Source organism: Haliotis cracherodii, unplaced genomic scaffold (genome assembly GCF_022045235.1).
Source record: "Haliotis cracherodii isolate W230 unplaced genomic scaffold, xgHalCrac1.p SCAF_6, whole genome shotgun sequence".
NCBI lineage: Eukaryota > Metazoa > Mollusca > Gastropoda > Lepetellida > Haliotidae > Haliotis > Haliotis cracherodii.
This window is the reverse complement of record NW_027266319.1, coordinates 62,970,540-62,987,188: the sequence shown is the minus strand read 5'-3', so window position 1 is coordinate 62,987,188 and position 16,649 is coordinate 62,970,540. Positions and strand designations below refer to the sequence as shown.

At 39.5% G+C, this 16,649-nt stretch overlaps 2 protein-coding genes across 19 annotated transcripts in view; one reads left to right on the top strand and one right to left on the bottom strand.

Moving 5' to 3' along the window:
• LOC139445897 (sarcolemmal membrane-associated protein-like) overlaps positions 1–13,287 on the bottom strand; it is a 99,798-nt gene extending 86,511 nt beyond the window's left edge. For 11 of the 17 annotated variants that reach the window (XM_071227139.1, XM_071227141.1, XM_071227145.1 and 8 more), the window contains exons 1-2: positions 13,113–13,287; positions 10,602–10,820 (exon numbers count right to left, since the gene is read on the bottom strand). In XM_071227139.1, coding sequence (XP_071083240.1) covers positions 10,602–10,820; positions 13,113–13,115 — 222 coding nt within the window. In that variant the 5' untranslated portion in view covers positions 13,116–13,287. The remainder of the gene's footprint in view (positions 1–10,601; positions 10,821–13,112) is intronic. The other 6 variants (XM_071227147.1, XM_071227148.1, XM_071227152.1 and 3 more) reach the window with 1 other exon arrangement.
• Positions 13,288–15,613: 2,326 nt separating this feature from the next.
• The window catches only part of LOC139444823 (protein DENND6A-like), a 44,516-nt gene continuing 43,480 nt past the window's right edge, over positions 15,614–16,649 (top strand). Inside the window, exon 1 of one of the 2 annotated variants that reach the window (XM_071225794.1) lies at positions 15,614–15,760. In XM_071225794.1, coding sequence (XP_071081895.1) covers positions 15,614–15,760 — 147 coding nt within the window. The remainder of the gene's footprint in view (positions 15,761–16,649) is intronic. The other variant, XM_071225795.1, reaches the window with a different exon arrangement.

Below are 16,649 nucleotides of genomic sequence, written 5' to 3'. Positions count from 1 at the left end.
AGAAATTTTAAGGGTTTTGCTATATGTTACCATTATAAGGACTGGTGGACTAAAACTGTTAGTTTTTATCGCTGCGTGAAGGTTTCCTTGAAACTCAACTTTTTGGCATATTACTGCTTAATGTCACATTAGCAATGTCGCAGATTTTCGCAGCGACAACTTCATTGCCATTTCACAAAACATAATCATGAATGACCAGACTGTCTCAAAAACCTCCAAGACCAAAATTGCATCTTCCACAAGGTTTTTGTCTTATCATATGGTCTAGTATCCGATGTTCTTACAAGACTGAAAGACATTTTACTCGACCTAAGATCTGGACAGGTGGCCAAAGCCCCAGGTTCCTGCTACCTTCCATTCGTCACCACTCGCCCCTTTCCGAAACCTTCAAGAATACTCGTCCCCCCATCGATGAATGTTATGTGCGAAAATACGACAAACCAATCACAATGTGCGTATGATTTTAAGTTCTTCGTCAAAGAATCCCTCAGAAATAATATTTGATTTTACATATGTCTTGTATCTAAAAATATACCCGAGACACAGTTAAATAAACATACTGTATAATTCCGCATGTCCAGATCTGCTTTAAATTGCATCTGAAATATATATAATATATGGGGAAATATATATGAACCATTACGCAACGAGTAAACAATCGTTTTAGGTATGCCCGTTTGCGCCAAGACGGAACCCAGTCGCAAAAATGGCCAAGAGAGGGGCACGAGTCGCTATTCGGCTTGTCCCGGAATAACACGAGTTGGCCACGAATGGCTACCTCCACCAAGAGGGCCTCCTCCAGAACACTGATACCTGACACCATCAGTAGCTGCGTCCAGAAGATGGATCTACCTGACTTTCTCCCCATCAAGCCTCGGTGGTGGCAAATAGGCCAATAAGTACCAACCCCATGCTCTAGTCAGACCCTCTCTCCACACCTGTCTGCCAATACACCTGCCATACCTCACTGTCTAAATGGCCTGTGCATGTGTGGCCTATTTGTTACCTTTCTTAGTCTCTGAATACCCATGCTTGGATCAGATACCCCCCCACTCTCTCAGTAGACTCTCTGCAGGACAAACAGCTCTATCAAACTATCTGATATTCATCCAAGAATACTTCCAAAAATAACTAACTGAAATATTGCATGCTGGAGTCATCAAGAGTTACATTTCAAGCTATTGTGTCTTTTAATGTGGCCTTTGACTTTTTCCTATATTGAATCTATGTTAGTAGTTTAGAAAGAAGAGAAATAAATCAATACAGATGTGACGATCAGTTTACTTGGGAAATGTATCTCACATTAATGTGTTCTTAACTTTACTCAGGAAATGAGTGAGGTTTTATTATTTTTATTTTGGGCAATACTTCAGCAACATCAACAATGGACTTCTTCCATTGTGAATGAGTGAGTGAGTGAGTTGGGTTTAACGCCGCTTTAAACAGTATTCTAGTTATATCACGGCGTGTCAGCTTAATGTTGGAGGAAAGCCCCAAGTGATGCAGGTCTTAAATGTTTACCACTTCCATGAAACCCACGAGCACGGATATGGTGCTGACAAACGTAGAAACATAATCGGGGCAAACCGGGATTCGAACCCACAATCATAAGTTTCTGGCGTGCCCAAGGGACGCAAGCAACTCTGCAGAGTGAATTGCGGCGCCTTAGACGACTGGGCCACCCGTGCCCCCAAGCGAGCGAGCAAGCCAGCGAGCAAGCCAGCAAGTGAGTGAGTGAGTATTCCAGTTATATCACTGCATTTCAGATTAATGTGAGGGGAAAGCCCAAAGTGATGCAGGTCTCAGATGTTTACCAAAAACACAAAGCAAAAGCAGCCTATGTGTATTAAGTACCAGGAATTCCAAATTTCTACATTTTTAAAAGCTCCAACATCAACCCGAGAAAGGGGAATCTCTGGCAGGATCCAATAACGAGGCAAACTGACCCCACGAAACAAATCATCACAAGTAAAAACATATATTTCTGAGGAATTATTTCTGCAATTTCATCTCATCAATTAGTCACCTAACAGTAAACAACATCCTCCCACCTCTATCGGAATATTCCTGGGGCACGGACCTATCCTGACTCACACAGTCTGACAACAGTGTATAACCTAAACATGGACGATTATACAGCTTACATAACAGCTTACATTACAATGACGTGGCGGCCAATGATACACCAGCCATTTACTTCCTAGTTTCTTCCTCCAAATGTAAACACAGCGCACTTGGTATTTTCCTCATAACAGCCCACAGTCAGCCAGATTAATATGTAGAACAGGCAAGCTGTTTATCTGTTTATCTGGCAATAGCAGTGAAACAGAAGCGGGAGAGGGGGAGAGGGGGGTGGGGAATGTGTGATTGTGGGGGGTGGGAATGAGTCATTAGGGAGAGCAGTTGAAGTTGAACACAGCCGTTGTAACTAAATGAAACCAGGATCAGGTCTTGTCGATTAAGTTAGATACTATGCAACTCTTCGTTTCTCTCTGGTCTAGTGATCTTTTATCCATGTAGGCAATAGACTTAACAGAAGCAAATCGCTGTAAATGTAGAGTTGTAAACTTTCTAGATAACCAAGGGACATAGGACGCAAATCACAGTGAGAGGATATACAGATCAACATAAAGGTCTGTTGGTTAGTTTGTTGTTTAAGGCCTCGACATTCCAGCTATACGACAGCAGTCTGTAAATAATCAAGTCTGGACCAGACAATCCAGTGACTGACATCGTGAGCATCGATTTACGCAGTATGGATACAATGACATGCTTCAACCAAGTCAGCAAGCCTGACCACCCGATCCCGTTAGTCGCCTTTTACGACAAGCATAGTTGCCTTTTACACCAAGCATGGGTTGCTGAAGACCTGTTCTACCCCAGATCTTCACGGGTCTTTCATATTAAATCATGATGTCAGGGAGAGTCCCAACGGAGCGTGTATGATGATTGCAACCCCAAGGTATTTCATTTACAATACGTCAAGAGGACAATGTAGTTATAATATACACAGTATTTACCAGGGCTTACCAAAAGATTTTCAATAAATGTTTGGCATTTCCAAAAAGGCTGGAAATCATTAATCCTATAAAAGAACAATGATGTCATGATAACAAGAGTACTTACACTATGTGGCTCCAGAAGATGCATTAAACAAACTAGAAATGACAGTTTTAGGCAGCAAGTCTGAAGCCCAGGTCTAGTAAAATAATGTTAGCTCTAGTAACCTCTACTGACTAAAATACAAATGTATTCAATTTTCAATGAAAGGTGACCAACAGCAAACTGATAATAATGAAACAAAATTACTGTTTGTTTCAAACATATCAATCAAGGGAAATTACATTTTTCGTATTGTGCCCCTTAATTTTTTGTCGACTGTACAACTCTTCGTTCGACTGCCACTCTTGACTCCGACTTTTAACACAACACACATAGTATTGGCACCCGTGTAATATACTGCCTCTCACTCACTCACTCACTCATTCACTTTATTTGCCTGTAGTCCTGGCCAAACTGCCCAACAGTAAATGTATCATAAGGACTTGCCATTTTTAGGGGTTTTGCTATATGTTATCATTATAAGGACTAGTGGACTGAAACTGTTAGTTTCGACCGCTGTATTGCCATTTTGAAAAATTAAGCCAGTTTTTAATGTAATATTTCTAAATTCAGTTTTAACGCATCTGCTTAAAACGAGCCAACGCCCCAAGAAACACGTCATCCCATTCAGTAACTGGAAGCCACTTCTAGAAGTACATAATTCGCCTTGCTCATCGCGCATGACTGCCTATTAACTCTATTTACTCTGCTGTCCATTTTCTTATAGAAAAAGCTGAACTTGGAAACATTGTATTCACTGGAGAAACGAAAGGCAGAATTTATGGTTCAACAGAAACGTATTGCCATAGTAACCTTGCATCGCCATAATACAAACAAGTTTCCCAGGTTCAAGGACAGAGGCAGCCTGACTGGCATCAACCACTAGATGAGGTTCTGAGACACCAGTTATCAACAACAGCACTGCACTCAGCCACAGACAAGCCTCCGACAAACTCAAGCAGCAACCAGAGTGTGACAATAAACAGTATTGGTTATCAATATCAACGTGGGAATTCAGTAGGATCAAAAGCAAGGGATTAAATTGGGTCAAGGCAAATCACATTGCATGAATGAAAACAACCTTTTTCCTGCCACAGTCTACACCAGTGCAGAAAACTGTGTGCTGTCTGTTGTGGTTCATAGGTGCTGTACATGTAGCTTACAAAGCAAGCACTCTGGAATTACAATAACACCAACGGGGTATTATATCTGGTCATAGTTCCGAGGTTCCTGGCTTTATTATGGCCTTACTGAGAGGACCGGACCCCTACTGACAACCTACTTGTTTATGACTGAAATATTGCATACATTTACATGTTGTTATGTTTCCCTACTGAAGGCAGCAGTTTTGTATTTAGCTGTCTATGTGTCTGTCTGTCTGCCTGTGTGTCTGTCTGAGTGTCTGTCTGTATGTCCATCTGGATCTGGATCAGACAATCCAGTTATTCATATTCTGAGCAGGGTTCGAAATAAAAAGAAGCCTGCTTGTTAATTTCAGGAAGAACGAGTGATGAACGTCCTTGTGACAACCACTTTTATCATTACGTAGATGGCAATTCGGTAGCAAATCTTTTTTGCGACTAGTGTGAACAGAAACTTAATTTCTAACCCTGATAATGAGCAACGATCTGGGCCTGACCACACGATTCATCAATAAGCAACGCTAACCCAGAATCCCAAGTCTATATCATGTACTGTTGTGAACATTGGAATCTGTTTCTGGCATAAAGACTGCCACGAGGACAGTCAAATTTCAAATATAGATGTTACAGTGATATCCTGAATGTATTGTCAATAGGGCGAGAGAAACAAGAATGAAAGAAAGAATAAAATATATAAGTGACATAAATACCGGAATATTGCTAAAACCATATTCAGATGTACCATCCCCTGTTGGCCTGTTCATCATATTGAAGATATAAAGCGAACAATTTCCCTTCCAAAAAATTGATACTTCCAAAAATTAATTACTGAATTCTGTAACAGACTTTGCAAGAAGAACAAGCAAAACACTTTAACATTTTATTTTTTTCTACAATCTGATCCTTACACCAGGTAACAAAAGATATACGCCTACTCCATGATTACTCAAGATGCTAACTGAGTTCTAAATACAGAAAGTACAACAGAAAAAGATCATTTTATCTGTTTTATCCTGCCAACATAATACATAGATGAGGGAACATGTGCACTAAATAATCAATAAGTATTTCTGCCGACGCATCACATGAGGTTATTGATGTTGCACATTGCATTATGGGAGGTGACAGGGTCTGAGGAGTTATACAGTAGAAGTGACAGGTAATACGTCCCTGTAATGAATGGCATTAACAGGCAGCGGAACACTGTTACAGAGTCTTTAATGAACCGAGGCTTGTCTGGACATTGCATCATAATCTGATGAAAATAGGCTTTTGTGTACAGTAATACTGGAGGACAGTGGGATTAGATGAAGGTGCTTTTTAATGTTCATTTGATGTGATAAAGGCGCAGGTTCTAATACACAGGTGTTATATTCACCATCAACATCTCTGAGGAACCACGAACCAAAAGTCAGAAATATTCCAGCTATATGACAACGGTCTGTAATAATCGAGTCTGAACTAGACAGTCCAGTGATTGACATCATGAGCATCGATCTAAGCAATTGATATACGATGACATGCATCAACCAAGTCAGCAAGTCTGACCTGATAGTCGACTCTTATGATAGGCATAGTCACCTCTTACAAACGAGCCAAATGTATCACACCCATCAATAATATGGTGGCGTGCCAAGTCAAACGTTTTTAACTATGGTTGTAAAAAACTTGATAGTGAACAAACTGATGGTCTAGTTACAAGTAATAACGGGTGGTCGGGTAGCCTAGTGGTTAAAGCATTCGCTCGTCCGAAGATCCAGGTTTGAATCCCAACATGGGAACAATGTGTGAAGCCCATTTCTGGTGTCCCCCGTGGGGATATTGCTGGAATATTGCAAAAAGCAGCATAAAACCAAACTCACTCACACACTCACTACAAGTAATAATAATAATTTATTTATGTCACGTCTAGTTTCAATCCCAAGGTGTTCAATGGTAATCACAGTATACACAACATATACACAGAACACAGGTTTGGACAAGCTGATTCCGGAATCCTTGGCACATTACCCAGCAGACTATAAACTTGTCTGCACATGAATTACCCCGAAACTATTGCAATGCAATAAATGTCCTGATTTGTGAGGTAACAAGATTAACCAGCCATGGATTGCTGAGTTCCAATCAAGCCTAAACCATGTGCAATAACTGACACTAATATGCTTAAGATAATCAACGCAGCATGGGATCAACTAATGCCAGCTCTTATCATCAAACGTCAAACTCTGCCTTGATACCTGCCCTAGGCGGCTCAGATCACACCATCATTCGTCTTCAGGGTTAATGTTAATGCCAGTTATCGTGATGATTAAACCTACAAATTGATTTACTGCAGTAACTGGTCACAGATCATTAAACGTGGAACACACACTAACTCTCCACATACCACTAACCTAAAACTGCAAGTGAATATAAAACAATTAATATATATTTAACACATGAAACAGCACTGTTTATTGCAGGATCTAAGGTATCCCATCTGCTGATTGAATGAGTCAAATTACAACAAGTAACACTCGTAATGTTTCTATTTCATGTGGTAGTTTTCTTCAAGCATAGCCGCAGGACATACTAATGGCCTTTCCTGGTGGTTCCTCTGCCTAGTGATGATGTCCTGTGATGAGTAAGTGGGCATTTGGACTTATTGCACCGATATAGCGACGTGCATGAGCGTGTATGTGTGTGTGGCTGCTTGTACTAGTCTGGACTAATGCCCATTTTATAGTGCTAGCTCACTGAGATACCATGCCGCAGTTTAACATGAATACTCCACTCAGACACAGTCTACTGACTCCAAGCCGACCAGTCCTTGTTTTAGCCCCTTCACCCAGACCGGGTAACAACAAGTACCATCTTTCAACGTCTTTTGGTATGACGCAGCCGGGGATCGAACCCCGAACGTTTTGCTCTCAAGCCCATAACCCAGGTACCCACTGAAGGTCTCAACAGTTAAGTACAAAATGTCACATTGGGAATTGTTTTACCGAGCTCTGGCAAAAACTATGTAGATACACATATAAAATGATCTGATCATGCAAACACTGAAGTTGACTGAAGCTTTATCTTCATTCAAACATATGCAAGTCAGAAGGAATGCGAACGCTACAGGGTTAGAACTAAACTGAAACATTTTACTCGCCCAGGTGAAGATAAAATGCCCTTGTAACGTTAAACTATGGGGAAATTTGGAAATTTGTACTAGCCCACAGGAATTAGTTCTAGCCCCGGGCTAGTGTTATGTTCTAACCCTGACATAAGCGACTTGTAGTGTAACCATTGACTTATTGTAAATTTTTGTCATTACACACTATATCACGTGACTAACCAAGGCTCGGGGTAGTTCCATGGGTATCCGGGTCCTACTAAGGACTCATCCGACCCGGGTTCCCCATGCCAGGCCAAGTAGAAACCATAGTTACTTTATCATAACCAGTTCATGATATTAAGTTCAGGGACAATTTTGATTAATCAATTGTAGGGAGATTTCATAATGTCAATAGTAATAAGTCAATGCTATTTGGTTTCAATTTATTAGACCTGTGGCACATAAGTGGATTATCCTCAGTCAGGGCCAGTACTGTAGGGTCTACAGCCCTGACAGGTTCTATCAGATATTGAAATACAACAGCTGAAGATTCTGTCACCCTACCATGTTAATACATGACTGACAGCAGACAGCAAGAATTGACACTTCTAACATCACCTTACAATATTGATGACACACCAGACACCTATCGATGACACCACACCAGACACCTATCGATGACACTACACCAAACACCTATCGATGACACTACACCAAATACCTATCGATGACACTACACCAGACACCTATTAGCAGTATTCAAACTATATTAAAAGTCAAATTAGCTTAGGAATATATGTCCGGAATCTGGAAGCTGTTTGAGTGAGGAACACAAGGAAAAGCGTTGTTTTCTTATCTTGAATACCCACGGTGGAATAGTTATCATGACTTGTTAAAGAATAAACCAATCTGATTGGACAGTGAGTGAGTAAATATTGCTAAACACATCAGCAATTTTGCAGCTATTCATGGTGACATGGCCAGTTATCTTATTGCAAAAACCCATACAAGCCATGAAGAAATTTTGTCTATGGATCAAACATGCACAATATGTCCACATTATCAAATGCCTTGCACACAAACCATGAAAAAATATCTTCTAGTTCTATTTACACATAGATCAGAAGCCTCATTCTATTCTTGCTGTGTTTTCCATCAGATCCCATACAGCAACACTTTCTCCCAGGCCCAAGATGGAACTCCCTGGACCCATCAACAATGTTTCTATCCATCCATTAAATGCTCTATCATACATCAATTCAGGCTATTATAGGTTTGACTCACTAAACATTAAATGGAATACACATAGGTCGATATGACTCTTGCTTTGCAGTAGTCCCCTAACACTCCTCATCAAAGACACAGATTGAGGGAAAGAGTGAGTGAGTTTGGTTTTACGCCGCTTTTAGCAATATTCCAGCAATATCACGGCGGGGACACCAGAAATGGGCTTCACACATTGTACCCATATCAGGAATCGAACCCGGGTCTTCGGCATGACGAGTGAATGCTTTAGCCACTAGGCTACCCGACCGCCCATTGAGGGAAAGAACCATTATCAGTACCAGAGAAATCCCAATGGACTACATGGCAGTTAAACCAAGTCATGGTTGTTCCAAGCATAATACATGTCTTACATAAATAGACATGTAAATATCAACATCATTCAACACTCATGGTTATTCATGGAATATTTCTTATTAAAAATCAAAAGGAGTAAAAAGGACTTAAATTGGAACCAATGAAATTTTATCACACCAAGGACATAAAAGGGTTTGTTTTTATTGTGTTTATTCCACACAGGATCCCATATTTAAAAAGAAAATATGCTTGGCCAAGTGACCTTTTAAAGTAGACATGCCAGATGCAATTGCAACATTTTGATAATAAAAATAATTGTGTGTTGAAGTATATTTGTGTACACTGTGATCAATTCAGTCAGGATTCATAATTTTACCCTTTTGAACAATATATGCATGTATTTCTTCCTATCATACCCTGGCCAGTCTCCTATTTTTATAAGCAATTGGATACATGTATGATAAAGACAGAATCTGAATGATTTTCTATGATAATAAACTTTTCCATGAGGGATTTTCCCCAACTAGAAAGAGTCTGCAATTCCCATTACATAACAACTGTGACACGTCAAATAGGAAGTATGAAGTCATGCAATCAACCACCAAATGGAGTAAAAGGACACCTCTTTCACACAGATCCTAGCTATAACATGCAGGGTGGAAACTGGCCACTTGTCTGCTTGCCAGAGACTGAAAATCTGGAAGGACGGGTAATTTTCCCAAAACATAAACACTTGTCCAAAACGAGGTGTGAGCGAGTTGGATGTAATTCACTGTTTCTACAACTGTACAGTAGAATTACTGAACTAAAGAAAGAAAGGGTAAGGGAAAACCTGTATGCATTCTGTCACAGTGCCTCCAGACCTATCAGTCATACATTGTTCCCATATCAAGACTTGGACACACAACTGGCCCACGTGGACCAAGAGTAGAGGGATGTTTCAAACAAACGCCTTTTATTGGGGTCAGTTAGGTTTTGTTTGTTGCTTACGCCGTACACAGCAACATTCCACTCACATGACTTGCAATAGACAAGTCTGGATCATACAAACCTGTGACTGATATCATGAGCATTGTCCCACGCCACTTGGGCAACCTGTCCCACAATCCATTTAGTCACCTCTTACAACAAGCATGTGTTTTGGGGACACAATCTGACAGTCCCCGAAAATCCCATTGTGAGGGGTTAGTTATTAGCATATAAACAATAGGTAAAGTGAGGTTAAATGGGGTTACTTTACTTATATAGCAATGTGCATGCATTTGAGTGTGTGGCTGCGTGTACCAGTACAGAATTAATCTGGTCTTATAGTGCTATCCAACTGAGATAACATGGACACCCCACTCAGACACAGTATCATGACTGAGCTGACCGGTCCTTGTTTCATCACAATGCGCCAGGCAGGGTAACAGCAACTACCATCTTTTAGCATCTTTTGGTATGACATGGTCAGGGAATTGAACCCCCAACGTTCCACCCTCAGGGCAGAGGCTCTATCCACTACACCACATAAAAAAATAACTGTAAAACAGGGTTAGAAACTGACACTAGTCCTGTAGTCCTTGCCAAAATGCCCAATGGTAAAGGTATAATAAGAACAGGTAGAAAATTGCCATGTTTAAGGTTTCATTATAAGGACTAGTGGACGAAAACTGTTATTTTCTAATGCTGTAAATGGGGATAAAACTCACCTTTCCATTTTCATAAAAGAGCAATGCGTGGTGTCTGGAAAGTACTTTACAATCAAATATTCCATTATTGGCAGCAGGTCGAGCTCGGGCCACTGATCGGCCTATCTTGATGGCTTCATGCAGAGATATGTGCCTTTCCTGGAATGGGTGCGAATTTGGTCGACAAGAAAGTATGGCCAAGGCCGACATGGTTGGTCGCAACTTGTCCTCCCCTTCCACCTGAATAAATACCAATATATTTCATATAAGTCAACAGAACAATGAAGTACATGCTGCATATAATGCCAAATCAAGCATTTTGGGGTATCATAGATAAAAGATCTTAGAAGTAAATGCTGATTCTTGGTATTGGAATGATGGAAGTTGAAGAAGGATTCAGGAAAAAGTGACCTTTTAGCCCAAATTTCAAATACCCGTCTTAATTTCCAAAATAATTTATTTACAGAATTGTAACAGAAAATTCAGTAAATATAGGATATCCTGAATCCAATTCCAAACATTCATGCAGTGATGCTGATGGATTTGACCAGCAGAAGTCACCTAGTCATCATAATAATTTCAACTTTTACACATTTCTAATATTGATACAATAGAGAAAAAAAAAGTGTGTAAACCAGGAAAATATTTATGCAGCCTGTGGCCATGGAAAATCAAGGTGCTATTTATTCAAATGTGCAACCAAACAATGCAACTTAAGACAGATGCTGTTGCTGTCCTAAAGAATGCATGTGTCATCTTCATCAAATTAAATCAATTAATGTAAATTGCAAATATATGTATCATATATGCAACTAGTTTGGTACATATTATTCATTTGTTACATTTGACCTTCATCAATGTATTAATTGTATAAGTATTATGTGTAATGGAATGGTATGAACAAAAGCAATTCACTTCTTTACTAATCCATTTTCATATTTTTGTGAAAATCAACACATTTAAATCATAATTTATTTTAAAGGTTCCAGAAACCAACTGGTTTAAATATTTGATTTTAACCATCTAAAATCAGATGTCACTGTTATCATAAGGGTTTACATTCAGCAACCAATGATGTAAATCAGGTTTTACATTCAGCAACCAATGATGTAAATCAGGTTTTACATTCAGCAACCAATGATGTAAATCAGGTTTTACATTCAGCAACCAATGATGTAAATCAGGTTTTAAGAGATAGTAATGACATCAGTAGTTTCTTGTCCTGCCAGATAAAAATAGTTTTCTGTCACAAATTGTGATACTTGATCAGGGTGTCTATGTATTCAGTAGATTGGCCACCAGCCCAAAATACATCATCATATAAAGGTTAGATCAATCCTCATGCTAATATATATCTCATGGAACAAGATTATTGTTTTTCTCACTGAAACACTTACTAACTCCCTGTTGATTAAGTCAGATTAACTATGCCTATGTCATGTTGTTGAACCTTTCAACAAACTGCTACTCCTTGCAATTCAAATCAACACAGCCATTGTCACAAGCAAAATAATATGAGAACAATATCGTCACTGGACTGGTGGAGTCTCTTGTGTATGCAGATATTAGTCAAACATATTACATTCTATAGAAGTGGAAAGTGTGATTAACAACCTCTTGCTAAGGGATTGGGGAAGAAGTAGGTGTGAATGTACATTACCTCTCAGTGGGAATTCCTTGTTTACAAATTTAGCCCAATTTGCAAGTAATACACAAGTGATACAATCTTTCATTAGATCAAATGAATAGTGTCATAGCCAATATCAAAAGGGCAATGGTCACTGATTTTATAACTGGAAAAAACATTCAACCAGTTGATTGTGCAACAGTTTTAGTGACAATGAATGTTACACTGATATGATTTGCATGACTCATGGAATATGTGAATTAACTCAATTAATTACATAGATCAAAGGTTGTATCTACAGAGATTATTTGAACATGTATATGTTCTGAGAGTTAAAAAAACGGTGTTCATAATAATGCATCACAGAGCCTCAGAGGTCAAAAGCATATTGTAAAATTGAAAAAAACACCAGGTTCATAAAAGACACATTATCATTGAGATCAGTATTCATAAAGTAAACAAACATCTGAAATAAGATAGGAACTTTTTTAGGAAAATACATATGACAAGTTCTATACTCGATAAATAGAATCTACACCTCTGCATTCGATCATGTCAAAATTTCTTCCAATTCATAGGGTATCAGTCATGATCTGAGAACGTACCTTCCTCGTTCTGTTCATTTACAGCAAAGAATATACAAACATGAGTACATTTCAATCATTTCAGCAATGTTCGACATTTGACGACATATTGATCTAAGAACTGTCAAAATATTACAGTTTAGCTGCTCACTGGAGGCAAGTTCGTTTCAAGATTAATCGGTCAAAACAAAGACTTGTGTATCATGCAATTCCAGTATCTTTGCCAAGTGTTCATTACGAAAGTAAATCCTGTACACCTGAGTACTTTGTCAACCATTAACACACCAAGACGAACAAAATAAACAGAGAAAGCGTGCATACCATTCTTCCCTACATCTTGCACTTCTTTTAGGAGACGGCCATGTTGAAAATTGCTAAACATAATCTCTGACCCGGAATTTTATAACTTTCTCATTCTTCGCACGGCAACACTTGTAGTTTAGACCAATTCGATGGGAAAGTAAGTATATACACAGAAAAGGACCAATTCGGTCCCTTTCTTAAGTAATAAATGATTTGTTTTGATAATTTTGTCAGCTAAAGGTGAAGGCCACTCGTATTTTTCATGATACATTTTCCCTCGCGACTACTCACATTGTATAAACATGCTTCACAGGCATCAGTTGAACTACAAGCCGAACGTTTATTTGGCGCTCATTCCAGTTATAGAGACAGGACAAGACACCCCAGTTGTCCCTTTACTTCATTAATATCTATTAACATAATAATTAAATCCTCATTGTCTAAAAAATATTTTATTTCCATTAAGGAGTGTTAGATAATTATGAAAGCGTACAACCTGAAATACCGTGTTCCCTCACCATGTTTTACCTTTAGTAATCTCGACTGTGTGCCCACTGTCATTGATTATTGGTTCAGGTACAAGCCATCCACCTTTACTGCCAGTCAATGACAACTAACTGGAAGCAAGTTGTACCTGTAGCACAAATTGACTCTTTATCAAAACCCAAACCCAAACTGTTTGTTTGTCGCCGTACTCAGCAATATTCTAGGTATATGACTGCGGTCTGTAAATAATCGAGTCTGGGCCAGACAATCCAGTGATTGATATGTGCATCGATCTACGATATTGGGATACCATGACGCATCAGCCAAGTCAGCGAGCCTGATCACCCGATCCCGTTAGTCGCCTCTGCTCTTCTATTCTAACCCGGATCTTCACGAATCTACTACTTGTAGAACTATACTACCACCCCGACTGAATCTTCTAAGGTACTTTACCTGACTAGTTCTGCAGCTGATGCTGCTACAACTACCACCAACACCACCACAACTGAGACGACAATTACAACCACCTTTCGGTCAGTGAGTGAGTGAGTTCGGTTTAACGCCGCTTTTAACTGTATTCCAGTTATATCACGGCGTGTCAGCTTAATGTGGGAGGAAAGCCCGAAGTGATGCAGGTCTCAGACGTTTACCACTTCGGTGAAACCACGAGCACGGGTATGGTGCTGACAAACCTAGAAACATAATCGGGGCGAACCGGGATTCGAACCCACAATCATAGGTTTCTGGCGTGCCCAAGGGACGCAACTCTGCACAGCAAATCGTGGCGCCTTAGACGACTGGGCCACCCGTGCCCGCTCCTTTCGGTAAGAAAAACGATATTTTTACATCACTGCTTCAAGCCCTATGGTTCTGAATGAAGGAGTTGAATTCTTTTGTCCAACTAACACCTTTCAGGGTGAAATCTCAGGGAAAAGGGCTCTTTATTGTCCTTTTTGTCTGTAGGAAATTATTATTGTCTTGAAATCCCAGAGCCCTCAGCTTGCCAAACAGCCCAAGCCTTAAAATGGAGGGATGGAGTCAGTTCTTACAAAGTGTTTGGTTAAACTTTTCCATTTATGACTTTTGGAAAATAGTTTTGCAACCCTGTAGGTTTGAACTTGATGCTAACAATATGACCATGTATGGTCAATCGATCTGGTTCAAACAATGTTTTGGTATTTTTTACCTTTGGATAAACTGATAAACTTACTTACCCACTTATATTGGAGATTTAACTTGCGCTTTCCGACTGTAAGCGTATGTCGCACACGGAACTGATAAAACTACATAACGCAAACAAACGTTGTCGCTAACACACACACACACACACACACACACACACACTACTGTAGTGTACATATAAAGTTTTGTATGAACCGGTCGATCTAATAGTCTGAGGTGCTCATTATTTCATTATTCGCATCACCATTTCAAAGCTGTGCAGAGTTGCCAGAAACCTATGATTGTGGGTTCCAATCCTGGTTTGCCCCGATTATGTTTCTAGGTTTTTTAGCACCATACCCGTGCTCGTGGGTTTCACGGAAGTGGTAAACGTCTGAGACCTGCATCACGTTGGGCTTTCCTCCCACATTAAGCTGACACGCCGCGATATAACTGGAATACTGTTAAAAGCGGCGTTAAACCAACTCACTCACTCACTCACTCACTCACTCAAAGCAATATCTGTCCCAGGAGTCTTTAACGACTGAGGACCATTTGGTATTAGACTAACTGCACGATCTGAAACAGACCTGCACAGACAAAACAAGACAATAATTAAACTTTTCATAATAGGATACAGGGTTAGAACCAGTTCGTTTGAAGCATGAATTTGATTATATCTGATAAAAATAATGTTTAACATTGTAATTTGCTTGTCCTTTTTCTATGGATAACATTAGGCAGTTATGTAAAGTAATTTTCACTCCCATGTATGCACGTGTTTACACTGTCCATTAGACGACCGGTCAGGCGTAAAAAGAAAAGTATTGTTTTTAGGAAAATAGTGTGTAATTTTATAGAGGCCTTCCACAATGGAGGAGGTAGAAGGTGTTCTCTCATCACGGCTGGAAGAAATGGGTGTAAAATCGCCAACGATGTTACCCTGGGATCGGTTTTCCAACTGGTTGCATTGTGCCTGCGTGGTTACTTTTGACCTGGAACTTGGACAGGCGATGGAGGTGTGTTTAAATGTATATTGGTGAAGTGTAAACACACACCTGCTGATGCGTTGACACTGGCAGTTTGTGAACATGACACCTGACAGTTTAACCTGTCAAAACCGAACGTATCTAGTAATTCAGTCAAGACTGTATATTATCCGTCAGTAGAAATACCGGCATCAGTGTGTACTCTTGCTGAAATTAAAAAATATATATAGAATATCATTGATTTACACTATTAAATGGCAGGTTTAGAAGAAGTTTTCGTCATTAGGCTAGGCTAGTTGTAAGTTGTTGTTTTTTGTTAAAAACCCCGTTAAGATTAGAGTAGATTATCTAGTACCTCATTAGGGTAGACTGACATTGTTATGTAGCATGTCGTGTGGTTATTGTTTTACGTGGAGGTGGGTAGCTGCGTGGTTAAGTGTCTGCACGTTTTGCTGAAGACTGGGTTCGATTCCCCACATCGGTACAATGTGTGATGCATATTCTGATGTTTTCCATGATGATATTGCTGGAATATTGCTAATAGCAGCGTAAGACTGTAGTCAATCCCTCACTCACCATGTGGGGCAAGCTGATTGTGACATCATACCGGGACATCATGTAGCATTTTGTTGCTCATGCCATCAACCACTGGTTTTTCTGGCCTAGTGTCAAGCTGTCAAGATGTAGGCTTAGGTGTATGAATCTGAAGTAAACATCATTTATCAACTCAATCATTCACTATATGTCAATGCAGTGAATGTTGTAAATTGTGATTCTTTTCATAATGTACCGTCATTATTAATACTTATTATGTAAACACTGATGTTTATCTGCAGGATGTTTACCATGAAGACATGAAACTTTTCTAGAAAATAACGTCTTTATTGTTTGTAACTGTAAGGAACAATAAAGATATTGT